General features: G+C 39.6%; 1 protein-coding gene across 1 annotated transcript; it reads left to right on the forward strand.

Annotated features, from left to right (window-relative positions):
- The first annotated feature begins 1,953 nt into the window (after positions 1-1,953).
- On the forward strand, positions 1,954-12,411 carry mtpn (myotrophin). Its single transcript, XM_077006859.1, has 5 exons — positions 1,954-2,090; positions 2,269-2,373; positions 6,149-6,262; positions 8,314-8,397; positions 11,174-12,411. The coding sequence occupies exons 2-5, from the start codon at positions 2,302-2,304 to the stop codon at positions 11,258-11,260; spliced, it is 357 nt and encodes a 118-aa protein (XP_076862974.1). The 5' UTR covers positions 1,954-2,090; positions 2,269-2,301; the 3' UTR covers positions 11,261-12,411.
- The last annotated feature ends 4,202 nt before the right edge of the window (positions 12,412-16,613 follow it).

Here is a 16,613-nt window from a genome sequence, read left to right on the forward strand (position 1 = left end):
TAAGCCTATTAGCCTGTTGTTTCCTAGACCACATCAAAAGGTCTGCATGTTTTTACTTATGTGGATATGGGCTGAGGCAAATGTGTGAATATTTGACACAATTTTAGAGAAAAGATTTGGGTTACAGTGTCTTATACATTACATCTCACCTAGTCATTCAGCCACAGAGAGACTTTCTTCTGGCTTTAAATTCACCCATAACAGATTATTACCAAATAACACACAGACTCAGGCGGATCATGTAATCAGAGCTAATATTAAAATTAAGATTACAACATGGGGAACCCATTGCTGGAAGGCTGGTACATCCTCATAAGGCTGTGCTGAGCACTAGACATATCACTGCAGTGCAACGCGCCAGAGTGTCTCTCTACCTGCACATGCACTACTGGGAAAAGGGGTCTCATTACCTCCATCTATATTCTGTACACACAATTGTATTGAATTTTCACTAATGGCATAGTCCAGTGGCCATTTCTTTCTCCTCAAAATGTGCTTATTTATTGTAACACTTCTACATGGAGCCTTATCATCACTAATATTTTTCAACAAACTAGAGAAGGTAAAGGTTTTTTTCTGCGAGAAGTGAGTAGAGTAGGAGGGATGGAGAAGTGTGCTGTAGTTGTGGAGGTTTCCACAGCTGATTAGTGGGTTGGGAACTGCATGCTCTGCCCTTCGCTGTATTGACTGGCACATTTTATGCATCAACTTTAATCTGGCGAGGTCATCAGCAGTTCCTTCTATTCCCCTCCCCTGCTCTCTCTCTCTCTCACACACACACACACACACACACACACACACACACACACACACACACACACACACATACCTATTCACTTGCATGCACACAACTGAGGCTTTAAGAACCTGTGCATTTTAAGATCTGTTTTCCATTATGGGGTCTCTGCCAGAAACAAGTAGGAGATAATGAAAATGGTAATGAGAGAGGTGAGAAGGGAGGTTAGTAAGAGAAAGAGAGGATGAGCAGAATGGAGAGAGAGAAAAGAGTGAGGACTGAGAGACACAGAAAGAGGAGTAAGAGAAAACAAAAAGAGAGAAATGTGAGAGACAGAGAGAGGAGTAAGAGACAGTAGAGACAGACACAGAGAGAGAGACAGAGAGAACAGAGAGAGACAGAGAGATGAGAGAGAACAGAGAGGAGAGAGACAGAGAGAGGAGAGAACAGAGAGAGAGGAGTATGAGAAAGAGGAGTGAGAGATAATGGGGCAGTCATGGGCAGTCATGGCCTGGTGGTTAGGGAACTGGTCTTGTGACCAGAGGGTTTTGGGTTCGATTCCCAGACCTGAGGCCATGACTGAGGTGCCCCTGAGCAAGGCCCTTAACCCTCAATTGCTCACTTGTATAAAAAATGAGATAAAAGTGTAAGTCGCTCTGGATAAGGGCGTCTGCCAAATGCCGTAAATGTAGATAATAGAAAGAGAAGTATGAGAGAGAAGAGAGAACAGAAAGAAAGAAGTGTGAGAGAGAGTGCCTCACCAATGTGGTCATCGTAGCAGAAGAATGTTGTGCTTCTGTCCTCTGCAGCTAAATTATTGTGTCCTAGACTCCTATGTGATCAACATTCAGTATTTTCAAACACCAGTCACCAATGACTTTAATGTCTTGGTCAGATTTATACACACTGTAAGGTTCACACACTTCAATGTTCTATATATGTTTACAGTGGTCTCTGTGTATTACTAGTGATCCCATATTATTAGTTGTTAATTTGTGTTATGGGTCCTGTTTAGAGCTATACCATTCAGAATGTTCCAAGAATGGAATCCCTACCTCATATCTTAATATGTACATTGTAAATCTATCTGCATGTTGAAACACAGCACCTATCATAAGGCAAGCATTTAGATTATTTTTATTTGGGGTTTTCCCTCTAGATCTTTTTTATTCGTAATTTTCTTTCTCTGTTGCAAAAAAACTCCCGTGAGATTGGTACAGACTTTTAATTTGAAAATGACTTTCATCAGGAAGTGTCAACAGCCGCTGGTTTCGCTGTGCTAGGCGGATCCCCTTGCCTTCACGTCTTTGAAACTTTGTTTGGAGTCAAATATAGCTAAATACCGTTTAACACAGTAAGTTACCCCTTTACATGTTAAATTGGTCTCTAAGTGTTCAAGATCACTGATGAAAACCCTTAAAGACAGTATCTACAGACGTTAAAGATATACGCACATAAGGCTTTGGGTTGAAGAGCGGCAGCTAGCGCACTGGTCGGCTAAGCTAACCGTCAGATCCACTTCTCAATTTTAGGGGCTGTTGGTGAAACCGTCCGGCCTAAAGATCATGGGCGACAAGGAGCTGACGTGGGCCTTGAAAAACGGTGATTTGGACGAGGTGAAGGCTTTGTTGAAGAAGGTAAGACACCGTGTATTGTGTTATCCCGAACACTAACGCTAGCGCTGTCCAGACCCGGGTGTGTTGACAGCTCTTCGCTAGTGGAGCGGCCAGACCGCGTTTCTTCTTACGGTCCTACTTAACCTTACACTCGGGCTGGCGGGAATGACTCTTCCTGGCGCTGTAAAATAACGTTACAAATTTTAAAAATGCGTTTAAAACCATTTGTAAGATCTCCTGCTACAGCAGCTTAGCTGCCGTGCGCCGTGTAGGCCCCAGGCGGCTGGTTCTAACAGCGAGGTGGACAAACGGCCAACTTACACTCACTTACATTAACTTACATTTAATTAACGCTATCCGACCGACATGGTTTAGGTGTCTGTCCACTGATCCTCTTTTTTAAACGTTTTGGAGAACACCTTTAGCTGTCACCGTTATGTCGGGCAGTATGTGTGCGGTGCTGGCTCGTCTGAGTGGGTGTGTGGTCGAGAACCCGGTTTAATGTGGCGAATTCCAGCCGAATCGCCGAATGTCTCGGCACCATTATAAACCAACGAGCCCCGGCATCCTTAACCGACCCAGTCAGGCCGCCACGACAGCTGCTATTTCGGGTATGTTACGTTAACAGAATGAGGAAAAAAAGACAGCTTAATATTTACATGTCAATACAATACATTTGCGTTGCCAAATTTTATTTGGTTGAGATCCTTGTTAATGATTGTGGATAGATCAACCTCTTATTCATTCCTTCATAATGAACTTCATACATGTGCGGATGGCTTTGGCGTTGTTTTTAAGATTATTGCTCTTACTTTGAAACATTGAGACAGACGTGTGACGTTTTAGCAACATCATAGTAAAAGTACCAAAAAATCAAACGTTTTCAAATGTTTTACTGCATAATAATATAACTAAAGTTATATAACTTGCTAAACATCTAATAAATGCTCAAGAAAGGAACCTTTACTAGTAAAGTAAAAACATTTTCTAATGTATAAACATGTCATAAAGTAAGTACATTGGGGGTGATAGAGCTTTCTGCATATGTGGTGCTCAGTAAGTAGGCCCAGTAGTAGGTCCCACTTAACGTGTAAAGAAGCATATTTTAGATATGACCTGCTCATTGTCAAGCCCCTTGTCAGGTAACCACCCACAAAGAGAATGTGCATTATCTAGTCTGGCATAATGTTATATTAAGTTAACTCTATGTCCATTTGAATCATTGCTTTCAGATGTATTTTATGACTTATTTTGAGCCATTATGTTGTGATGACAAAACCGAGGCAGTGTTATTTTAGTAGACAGATTAACTTCAACCCAACTTGTCAGGAAATTGATGAGTCTGACTACTAGCACTTCAGCAATGGTTCACTCTTATTGCTTTACAGAAGCAGAAGTCTTGGCTTGAAGGCCTACGTGTGTTTTAAAGTTCCTGGCAGTCTTCTTCTTTTGACTGTTTTTATTACGCAGATATTGACATTTAAAGCTGCTAGGCTGCACACTGGCACGCTCCTGTTGTACAGGTTCCTGCTGTGCTGCTTTTTTGCATGAATGGTGTGTTTTATAGTAAATGTTAGAGGCCTCACTCGGTTTGCTTTCTGTTTGTGCTTTCAGTCCTCCAAATGACCGGTAACAGCATACAACACACACATAACTGAAGCCTGTCTATCAACAGGAGATCCTGTTTCACAATAATGCACCACGGAGTCATGTAATCTTATAGATTAACACTGTTTTTGAACACATACACATGGTTGGACCATACTTGCCTTTGTGCAAGCACATGGCTTTGTTAGGCTGCCCATCAGAGATACGGTTTCTGAGAGACTAAATTTAGCTGCACAAACCTGTCACCATATCTGCCAACTCTCCTGTTTGTTTGTTCTTGTTTGTTTGTTTTACTCATTTGATGCTGTCATAATTCTTAAAGAAATTTCATGGTATTTCAGTTTTTTAACCCATAGATTATAATTGCAGGATTAGCTCAATCGCAATTCTGAATTAGGCCAAATTATATTCTGCAAATGTCAGTTTTTCACTGAATGTTCACCCAGCATTTTTACAGAAAATGACAAAGAACTAGAACATTTGTGTCAGCTAGCTACAGCATAGCCATACCTTTTCTAAGGTTTGTCATTGGGCCCCAAAGGGAAAATATTTGACAAGTTTCTCAGACATGCTTAAACATGTTGTGGTGGTCTGCACAGCAATGCTTTAGTAACTGCATTCAGCACAGATCTACTCTTAATATGAAACTCTTATGTTGACATCAAAACCTTTAATTAGGTGTTCTTGCATTCTCAATAATTGTGTTTGTTTTAACCCAAAATGTTGTAGCTTAGCAGATTACATTTTTATTAAGTTCAGCATTGCTGTCAGGCATCCCATGCAACACTATTGGACAGAGGTGATTCAAATCCATCCTAACTTCAGTTCTGTTGTTTATGCACCTTCATATGTGCTAGCCTAAACTTTTAAAACTAACCTCATCCCCTTAACTCCATCTATTAATTGAGCAGGAGATGGTGTAAAAGCCATCTTAAAATTGAGATGCGCTTACACTTAAGCGCTTTGTGACAACATATGTTGTGAAAAGCGCTATACAAATATATTTGATTTGATTTGATTTGACATGTGACGTCAACTAGAACAGCATGACCTAAATAAAACCTTTGCACACTTCATGGACATATTGAAAAGTTGCTTTGAGGTTATTTTAACCATGGCCACCATACATTAGAATTTGTCTACCACAAAAAGTTTCACAAAAAGGCCCTGGAGGTAGCTTGCCTCAGTTTAGTTCCAAGGCTTCATATCAAGGGTTAAATAGCAAAGTCTGTATTTTTAAGGGTAGCAAAAAATTAAGGGTACTGAACAAATTGCATTGGTACTTTTAAATACTGGTTCACGTCTGAGCAATTGGGGCAAAACTGCAGTTCAAGCACAGCCACATGGCAGCGGAAAGCAGCCTACAAGGGCTTTACATTGTTCAAAGTAAGACACAGACAATGCTTTCTGCAATATTTGTAATTGTAAGTGCTGTAAACATAATCTTCAGGTAATTAGCTTGCTAGTTAAAGAAGTTGTTGGAGAACCAGGGATTTTTATGACTTATTAGATTTATTTATGACTTATTAAGCCAGACAAAATTGCTTGTCAGCATGATTTTGGTACAGTTAACTGTGGCTAACATGATTCAGGAGTGGATCTTCGTATCTTCAGCAATCTACCTTAAGCTGTTAGCACAAATACTGGTAAAAAAAATTGGTGTTTGGTCACTTCTAAATGTCATGTTTCTTTAGATTTCTTCTATTTCAAATGGCCAAAGGTGTCAACAACAAAGGCCGTGGTTCAGTTGAAACTGACAATACTCAGCTTTTGCCTGGAAACTGATCTTTACTTGGGTATAGAGCAGGACCAGAACAAACACAAATTAACCTCTGGTTCTTCTAAGACTCAGTAGACCATACTTGGTTTCTGCCCTTTCTTTTTTGTGTGCAAGAAATATCTGTGTCCATGTTTTAGTTCAAGACGTTGTGTTCAAAAGTGTGCTCTGATACACTCTGTGTTTGTGGTGTGGGAGGTGGGTGTGGATGTTTGCCCAGTGAGTAAAATTTTTGAAATTTTCAACAGCTTTGAGTTTGCACCACCTGTATCTCCATTAATAGCATTTCTTTTTAAGTGGCATAACCTTTTAAGTAGTATAAGCTCCATGGGTTTAACCCATTGTATAACATGGGAACAGGTTACGTTCTACCAACCTCATGATGGGGGGTCTGTGGGTGGCTTGTTGCAGGATGAGGATGTGAACCGGACACTGGAGGGCGGCAGGAAGCCACTGCACTACGCAGCGGACTGTGGCCAGGCTCACATACTGGAGTTCCTGTTATCTAAAGGAGCTGATGTTAACGTAAGCATACAAAAAGTACTGACACACAGCAAGAGTTCAGTCCTAATGGTATTCTACTTACATTTCTCAGAGCTATTACTGAGTTAGACACAAAATATTAGCAACAAATGTTAATTAAAAATAAAGTATAATTTTTTGAAACAGAAGCATAGATTTTTTACCTCATACTGTACTTGCCTGTTTTTTTCCTATTTAGGCTGTCCGTATTCAAAACAGAACATGTGTAATGGCATGAATAAATACAAGCAATGTTCTGGCAATACAACTGGCAATGTTCATAATCATAATGATGTTACTTTGAAAAAAGATACAATACACCTATGCTGTACATAATGATTTGCAGTACATAAATACATTAGAAGAAGTGGAATGTAATTAATATTACAGATTATTTTCATACTGTTTTCAAACGTAAATCTAATAACATACAGTCATGGCAAAAAGTGATGGCACCCCTAAAGTTTTTCTAGAAAATTGTTTCTCCCAGAACATAACTGCAATTAGACATATTTATTTCCTTTGTAAGTATTGCAACAAAAAAAACAGCAAAAAATGCAAATTTCACACACAACTCCGAAAATTGGCTGGACAAAATTATTGGCACCTTTTCAAAGTTGTAGGTAAATAACTTTGTTCTAGGTATGTGGTGCTCGTTCAAACTCACCTGTGGCACATAACAGGTGTGGGCAATAAACAAGTCACACCTGAAACCAGATAAAAAAGGAGAAGCTGCCTCAGTCTTTGTGTTGTGTGTCTGTGTGTGCCATACTAAGCATGGAGAACAGAAAGGGGAGAAGAGAACTCTCTGAGGACTTCAGAACCAAAATAGTGGGAAAACACCAACAATCTCATGGTTATAAGTGCATCTCCAGAGATCTTGATGTTCCTTTGTCCACGGTGCGCAACATAATCAAGAAGTTAATAACCCATGGCACTGTTGCTAATCTGGACGTGGACTGAAGAGGAAAATTGATGTCCGGATGGTGGGGAAGCAGCACCCATCAAGCAGCTCTAATCAACCTCCAAAGAAATTCAAGCTCTCCTGCAGGCTCAGGGTGCATCAGTTTCAGCACAAGCTATCCGTCGACATTTGAATGAAATGTTGTGGCAGGAGACCCAGGAGGACCCACAGCTGACACACAGACAAAAAAACTACACTGCAGTTTGATAAAATGTACATGAGTAAGCCAGAATCCTTCTGGGAAAGGATTATAGCTTTTTGTTAAAGCACATCATTCTACTGTTTACCCATAACGGAATGAGGCCTACAACGAAAAGGACAAAGTGCCTACAGTCAAATATGGTGAAAAAAGAGTGGAGGTTCAAAAATGTTTTGGGGTTGTTTTGCTGCCTCTGGCTTTGGGTGCCTTGACTATGCAAGGATTTTGGGTCACAGTGTGGGGCTCAGTTTCACAAAGCTGGGTTTGTGTCCTAGGTCATGGGTCTTCCAGGACAGTGACCCCTAACATACTTCAGAGTTCTGAAGTGTCCAGCAATGAGTCTGGATCTAAATCCCATTGAACACATGTGTATGAGAGCAGTTTGCAAAAGAAGAGTGGCCCAAAATTCCAGTTTGAGTGGTGTTAGAAGCTTGTTGATGGCTATAGAAAGAGATTGATTTCAGTTGTTTTTTCCAAAGGGTATCCAACCAAATATTATGTTCGGGGTGCCAAAAATGTGGCTGGCCCATTTTTGGAGTTTTGCATGAATTTTTTTTTCCTACCAATTCTAATGCACACAAAGACTATAAACATGTATATAACAAAAATATACAGTATAATTCTTTTGGAGAAATTATTTCATGGGTGCCAACACCCCTCATTGTTAATTTAATTTAAAAATTATGGTCCTTTACACAATAATGCAATTGCTTTTGTCAGTAATATACTCAACAAACAATTAAATTATGGCCTCTTCAAGTGGTTTTGGTATGTGTAAAATATTCATGGTAGTAATTCTTATTATGGGTCCATATACAAAGGTTGTAGCCAGGGGTTTTGCAGAAGGCAGAGCACTAACAGTGTGTGTTTAATCCTCTTTTACTCTCCCAGGCTCCAGACAAACATGACATTACTCCCTTGCTTTCGGCGACTTATGAGGGTCATGTCACCTGTGTGAAGATTCTGCTAGATAAGGTACAGAACTGCACTCAACACACTGTTCAGAAGGACTCCATAAAAGATGGTTGGGTCCTCATGTTGTGGAACGTTTGCATCTCACAGAAAGGATGGTGCAGGAGAGAGTTCTGGGAGGAAATATAAAAATTTGTGTTTTGTGTTTGAAAGCCCCCATTTTATGTATAAATTTTCCAGTTGAAGATCAGCATCTGAACTGAAGAAAGGGAGTACACAGGCAAATTAATAGATTCATGTTAGCTTTGTCACTCAAACACAGCACCTGAATCCAGGTCATGCAAGGTTATGTCGCACTGTTACTGAAACAAAGACGAGATTAGACGCTTGCTGCCTTTATTGCAGACTAATGCTTGACTCACCAGGGATTAGAAACAAAACCTCTTTTGCTCCATTTTGTTCTGAATAAATGTAATTTTGCTAATCTTGCATTCCTTACAAATCATTTTTGATAACGGCAGACAAAAAAAATAATAGCGAATTAATAGGGGTCGGTTTTTAGTTCTCTCTCTCTTGTTTCTTTTCAAGCCAGCCCCACCTCCTCCCACACACACACACACACACCGCATCACCAATTCTCACCAACTAATCTCCCCATCACATCATATCCTCCCAACCCTTAGGACACTTCCTCCCAGACAAATGACCACATCTTGTCAAACTGCTGTCCACGCTGCAGCAGAGAGCCCAGTTTCATGCTACATTTCTCTGTGAATAACATTCATTCATATGAACAGCAAAAATCAAGCATTCTGTCACTTGTATGTAATGTTGCTAGACTCATTACTATTAGAAGCCTATATCTTAAAGTATTACTAACTAGTTACATAGAGTGTGATAATCCTTCAATTCTAGTTGCATCGCCTGACATTTTAGCTTGTAGGTAGAATTAGTAAAAAACCTAATCAGTGAATTGCCCTGTGACAGGGATGGTCTCTGAAAAGAAATGCCCTTCTTGTCTCAAGACTTTCAGAGATTTAATCCCAATGAACAATATTGTAAATGGATTTACATATTTTTAAATAACTTTCTCTCTGAAATATCCCGGGGTGTTTCACTTCAGATGTAGGAAAGAGTGTGCAGAGTAGTGTGAAGATGAAAATCCACCAAGAAGAAGAAAGAGCAGCTATGTAGATTTTGGTAACGGTAGCAATTAAACAGATCTTTGCCAGTTTTATGTTTGGGTTGTTCTCTTTTGAAGCTCCTCTCATTATAGGAAGTCATTATGAGAAGCACCTAATATGTAATTAGGACTTTTATCATTTTTTTCCAGTTCAAATCAGTTGTTTGAAATTAAAGATAACTAGGCAAGACTAGCTTTGTCTTACTGCTATCTATGTTGTAGCGTTTGGAATGCCATTGTCTATTTGGCTTCTGTGATGTTATGAAAACTTTAAAGGTAGCTGAGAACAATGTTTCAATTCGTATATGTCTTCTGACTTGCAAGGTAATGTTTCTTTTGTTTTCCCCTCCAAAATGGTTAGAGTAAGTGTTCGAGGAATGTTTGGCATGACAGAATGTCACTGGTCTCTGTTGGCTTGCTATTATCAGCTAATGTCTGCAAGTGTGGCAAAGTGGAACTGATAGTTAGCTGGACATATTATTAACACTGCATACAAACCAGCAAACTAGCTGTTTTACTATATTAGTAGCTAATGTTATTGCAAATAATTCTTATTTCACGTAATCCTACTAAAAATCATATTTAAACCTCTACCTTATTTCAGCATTCAGCACAGTGTTATCTGGTTATCTATTATATCAAGCCATTTTGCATTGACTGCATATTTAGAACCTCTTTTTCAACTGTGTCCACAAAACCCCAATGATGATTGTACATGCACATACAGGAAACACTTTCAAGCCCCATGTTAATTCGGTAAATAAGCAAGTTGCATGTACGTACCTCTCTTAATATGTAAGAAGTTGGTTGTCTGTTCATCACTTTTATTATCATTAAACATGCACAATGCTCATTTGTGTTGTGCTTCAAATAATTATTTGAAGATTGTAGATTCTGTACCGGTGTGAATGAAATGCACACTGTTCCAACATGCTACAAAATGCTACGGAGAGTCTCCTCTAGATGTGTTTTTGGGGTAATCCTGTTCCAGTACAACGAGACTAAGGCAGTGATGGATCATTTAGGAGAGGCACAACGACTGGATGAAAAATCAAAGATTGAGTTTAGGCTCGACTTGCATGCTTGTGTGTGTGTGTGTGTGTGTGCATCATCACGTACACACATGAAACTCTTAACAGACCACGTTTTTTATTTTAAGGGTTGCATTTGTGAATGTGCCGTATTGATCTGTAAAGGAGGTGCCTGAAAAAGCAGTGTAGAATATTCCTGCCTATAGCAACAGCAGGTCAATAGAGAGGCTTGGTAGTGGTGTTTAGAAATGCTCCCTGGGGCTCGAGCTGCTCATACATTATGCATAGAGTCTCTGTCCCTCACTCGGTAACACCATAATGAAGACTTAATGGACAGAGGACTCTGAGGGGGCACATGTGTGTGTCTACACAGGCAGACGCGCACACACACACACACTGTCTCTCCCCAGCTATCTTGCTTAGAACCACTGTAGGTCCGGCTTAGCAATTCTCAGTAACTCTGATCAAGAAATGAAGAACTGGGGGGGGGGGGTGTCACTTCAATGTTTTTCTTGGCCTTGTCAAACCCACTCAGACCCAGCCTTTATTTATATTTTTTTGGTTTTACTCGTATGCAGCAGGTGATGAGAGTGAATGTGTGTGTTTGCATTTGTTGTGTCTACAGGGTGCTGATAAGGAAAGGAAAGGACCAGATGGGCTGAGTGCGTTTGAGGCGGCAGAGTGTGAAGCCATCAAAGCCCTGCTCAAGTGAGGCTCAGTTTGGCCTGCAGCTCCGAGGTGCAAACAGACAGTTGATGGCCACAAGACAGAGCGCACACACACACAAATACACACATACACACGCTCTTCTCTTCCTCTGTCCGGTGGCTGTCTTGTCTTCTAGGTTTTCTTTTTTGTTTCACATTTTACTTTTTATTTTTGTTTGTTTTTTATTATTATTATTATTATTGGAAATGGGTGGGTGATAACTAGCTTATTTGAATTGTCCATGAGTTGAATGGACTGATCAATCACTCAGTTCTCCTTTAAGGACCACTGGCTGTGGGGAAGCCCTGTCTCTGTCTGTCATATGACTAAATACAGACTCTTATAGTTCATGCAAATAGGGAAAAACTACTGCGATTGTGTACAGTACAAAGCTTTCCCATGCTGTAAACAATCTCCAGTCAAAGAATGTGTGGAAAATAAGAGTGTTTTGTACTGTAAGACTCAAATGAGCTGATTATTTTAGTTTAATGTCAGTATTGAAAATGTGGCTTGACCTTTAACAATGGTAATATTGACAGGATCTTTCATTCTGGCTCCAGTGCTAGTGCTAGACACTAGTGGAATTAATGGGGTGGAAAGTTTGAATATCACTAATACTTTCGCTCTCCCAAAGAAAGGCCCCAATGACTTCTGCAAATGTCCATAACACTTCACTTCATGTCATTCTCACACAGCAGCCTTTATTTCCTTCTAACAGTGAATTCCAGACAATGAAATGAAAGTGGTGTTGAAATAGTTATGCCGGCCTGCTATTCTGCTTTTCTGCTCAGTTGTGTTTGTACACTTGGGGGTGGGGGTGTTTGGGTTGGAGGGGGGAGAAAAAGAAACAAAAATGTGAGTCTCTGCTCAGAATTTCCTAGAGTTGGAGTAGTAGGGGCGGAGCAGTCCATGTCCCTGTGCAGCTGTCGTGTGCCTGATCCTGATGGATTCGCCCCACTCACCCCACTGCATGCTAATGCCCCAGCTCCCACTCTGCAAGCACTGTGCTTCTTTCCTGCTCTCTCTCTCATTTTGCATTGAAGTAGCAGATGTCACCAATAAACAGACAAAAGACAACATTTTAAAGCTTTATAACTGGCATCATTGTGTGAACAAAAATAAATAAATAAAAAAATTACAAAGATTTTTACCTGAGCAAGCCATCTGATTTTTGCCATCTTTATTGTGTATACAATTTGTTTGTAAGTTATGAAGAGTATTCTTCAGTGTGGCATATACTGGTTATGTCTGTGTGGATGTCATTTTGCCTGTGTCCATGAGTACATCATTTAAACCTTCAGTGGTCCTCCAGCAGGCTGCAACTCTTATGATGACCCATAAACAAGTGTTTATGGGGTCAGGAGGATGCGGGGGATGAAAAGAACAGTAGGGAGTGACAGAGTAAGCAGGCACATGTATTATGAAACCACAGTAAGTCAGTCACCTTCCACATGTGTATTGTCAAGCATATGAAGGAGACAGGATTCGTGTTGCACAAAAATATTTCTCTCAAGCAGAACAACTGGAAAGTTTGTACAGCATACAAAACATATTTTTTTTAATTCTGTAAAATCGACCAAGAGTATCCCCTGAAGCTTCTCCTAGATGGACACAGTAAGGGGCAATACAGAAAGGTATTGAATTGGTGGTGTTTTTCCTCCTGGGCATGTCACAAAATTTATTACAAATAATTTAGCAAAATGATTATTGTGCCATGTATACATACTCGTATTATTTTAATGTAATTAATGTGGGATTTTCAAAGCCTAGATGCCCTCCAGAATCTAGGATGAAATTAATTTCTTTGAGCTTGATATTCTATAAATGCTGCACCTTGAGAAATTTCATAATCTCTTTGCAATGTCGTTTATAAAACTGGAAACCCCTGCTGCCCATTTACCACACTAGAAGTTTGCACGTTTAATTCCTTTGCTAACAATGTAAAGGGGGATGTGGAAGAACACATTTCCAGGATTGATTTCCACACAGCTGACCTCTAGATGTCCTACACACTTCCCTCTCCTCTTTACCCCACTGGACTTCAGGTGCGTTTAGGTCCTGGAGTCATGTCCAGACCTCACGACATGTTGGGGGATGCTTTAGAATTTAGTCTTGCTGGAAGATCTTAAAAAGCTCAGCTTTAACCCCTTGATCTGATGGTCCATTATATCATATATACTAACAGTGGGTCTTATGCAAACACATGTTTGTATTCTCAAACTTATTTTTGTGAACAGTGCATGTAACTCATCAGATTAAGCAAACACTCATAAATTAACCATTGTGGTAAATTACATGTTGGCATGATTGCAAAACTCTGCTCCTACAAGAACATGCATGTATGAGAACAATTGTCAACAACAAACAATTGTTTTGGTTTTTATGGCTCTAAAATGCCTTGAGGCAAGTCTCTGCATTATTTGTCCATAAGTGTTATCCAAAAAAAAACTCATTTGTAGAAATGCTGTCCCCAGATTCCAAACAAAGCTACATTGACACTTCACAAACTCCAGATGTTTATATTTGTGGTTTGAGGGAAGGGGAAGCTTTCTTCTGGCAGGCTTTCCAGGGAATAAACTACACAAAAACATTTGGCAAGAACAGTAAAACAAAGACATAATTATAATCAGCATGTAGCTTATAACAAGCTCGTGCCAAAAGTGCTACCAATAAGTGACAAGTTATGTACTGGGAGAGTTTGCAGCACTCCACAGGAAGTTGCTGTAACACTTAAGAGGACTAGACTACATGAATGAAAATTGCTTAATTATTAATGGTATAATTATCAACACAAGCACAAATACCAGTCATTTGAATGATATTGGCAGCTGAACCCTATTGTTGATAAGAATATGACATTTGATTTGGCATATCAATTTAGATGAATAAATCCTAGAAGCATGATGGTGTGGATCCTAGTTTGTGAACTGACATGATTTGTGATGGGCTGCTTCCTATGACACTATTCAACATCTTTTATATGGGAAAACATTCCTATGCACACTAATGTAGGCTGAAACTTAACGATGCCAACAGAAAAGATTTCTGCATCAAAAGCACTATTGAAAACATTTATTTATCATCAAAACATTGATGTCATGAAGTTGGGTAATGCTGTCACCTATCTGGTTACTATGAAGTCTGTATTGACTCATCACCTGTGGTTATAATCTGATTACAGGGCTAGTGTTGAATAGATATTTTGGGGTGGCACAGCTCTCGGTCCATCAGTGACATGAGCATGTTTAAAAACTCCAACAGCATTGCTGCTTGGTTCTACACAGTTTTCAGGCAGCAGTTGCCATCCAGTAGTTTACGTGAGTGTCTCTTTCTCTCTTCAGCCCATATAATTTATGTTTTCTAAAAAGCCGGATGGCAGCTGAAGTTGTTACTGATTGATATTCTTTCAGTAAGTCTGCACTGCAGACTTACACACTGCCATCCCGCCCGTCCGCCATGGCGATGCGATGCTATTACAGTTTCATTTGTCGTCCCATATGACTACACTGTAGGTATCTTCTAGGTTCTTTGAGTTTGTCCGTACTCTCTTAGAGTGGAGTCTACATCTTTAAGACAAACCTTTACATCTACTGCCCCCTGCTGTGTGAGGTGAAAGAAGACGGAGCTGACAGTTGCGTAATAACTGTAGACGTGTTCTGCCTGCTGTAACTGTGTTGAAGTTTTATCACATAGCATATTTTATTTGTGTACGTTTAAGAAACAAAAACTATAAGTAAATTAAAGTTTTATTTCTTAGTGTTGCATTTACAGCCACCTAAGATGGACTACTGAGCACAAGCAGATTGTCGACTAAGTGTCTGTATTACAGACATAATTGCCAGCTGTGCTAATTAGTATAACACACTCCACTTCTTGTTTCCTGCTGTTGCCACGGTGATGCTATGCTATCCAAGGCTTATGATCAACTACCTGGAAATTGTGTTTAATGAAGTATCAAATCCAAATTATTAAAATGATTATTATTTGTAGCTGTATTTATGATTGCCCCGTGGAAGAATGCTCTCTTCCCCTCTCCGCCTCACGCTAACCCAACCTTTTAAGGTAATTTCAAGGCAATTGATAGGTAAATGGGGAAGGAAAAATCTGTTCATGTGCACAGCTTCCTCAATCATAATTAACAGGTGCTTTGGGGGAAAACAACATGAACTTTTGTGTCTGTCAGTCTCTCATACTTTTTTCTCTTCATCTCTCTCACACACTCCAATAATGCAGTTATGATATTGATTTCCATTACTTCAGTGTAGCTCTGTTTTCAGTCTGGTGGTTCAACCAAGTTTAAAATAATCTATTAGATCAACATGCTACCGTATGAGAAATCACACAATCATGTGTTTATGTTTTGTTTATGCACTATTAAAACCTTGCAGTATCCACATGCACATAAACATACATCTTTGGTGTATAAGTATATTTACTTATGTGCATGAAATGGGGAAACCTAATGGTAAAAGCAACTTAATTACAACATTCTTCTAGCCACAGTAGTTTTCTGTATTCTCTTTCATGTGGGTGTTTAGAGGGAGCAAGCCAGCTAGGTTTCAGCAATGAAAATCTAATTCACAGGTTGCTATATGATGTCATATCAGCACCAAATTCCCTATGCACAAGCAGTATCCCCCCCCCCCCCCCCCCCCCCCAACACCCAGCGTTACGTTAGCTTTGCTGCTAAATGGACCGCCTACACTTACGAAACTATGACATTGAGCCTAGTAGGTTAGGCTATTAGCCTAATTATGGTATGGCCCAATATTTTTTTAATTTTTGAATTGTAATGGTGTGGTAGGCTATGCAAGCATTTTTTAGAGTTGACCTCAGATTACAAATAAGGCATCATGTTATTTCTAATTTTGTGTTATGCCATTTGACAGCACTGACAATCATGGTATCAACCACAGGAGGTAATTTAATGTAGGCTGCTTTCACGTGGGCTCACCTTTCTTGGGAAATAAGTTTGTTAGCAGTTGTTTATTTCTTTTTTGTTTTCTTTCCTGCCTCTTTTCTAAAAAACTGTTTTAGCTTTCTTGGGCATTATCGTCTATAGCATGGATACAGTGCACACTACCACTTCAGCAGAATGAACACCAAGATAAATACGCCTAGTTAAAAAGCCCAGTGAAAGTGGACTAAACTATTTCGTGCAAGGGGTGAGAATTACTGTCCTATATGTAGGCTAGGACCCACAATTCAATGCATCAATCAACTGATTTATTTACCAAAAACAAAATGTACATTAGTTAGCAACATTTATTGTGATATTTAAGTGATATTAATATTTAAAGGATTCCACACTCCTCAAGGACCCACTCCCCCCTCACACTGTTATAACACCCCTGCTT

The sequence above is a fragment of the Brachyhypopomus gauderio genome, chromosome 5 (genome assembly GCF_052324685.1).
Source record: "Brachyhypopomus gauderio isolate BG-103 chromosome 5, BGAUD_0.2, whole genome shotgun sequence".
NCBI lineage: Eukaryota > Metazoa > Chordata > Actinopteri > Gymnotiformes > Hypopomidae > Brachyhypopomus > Brachyhypopomus gauderio.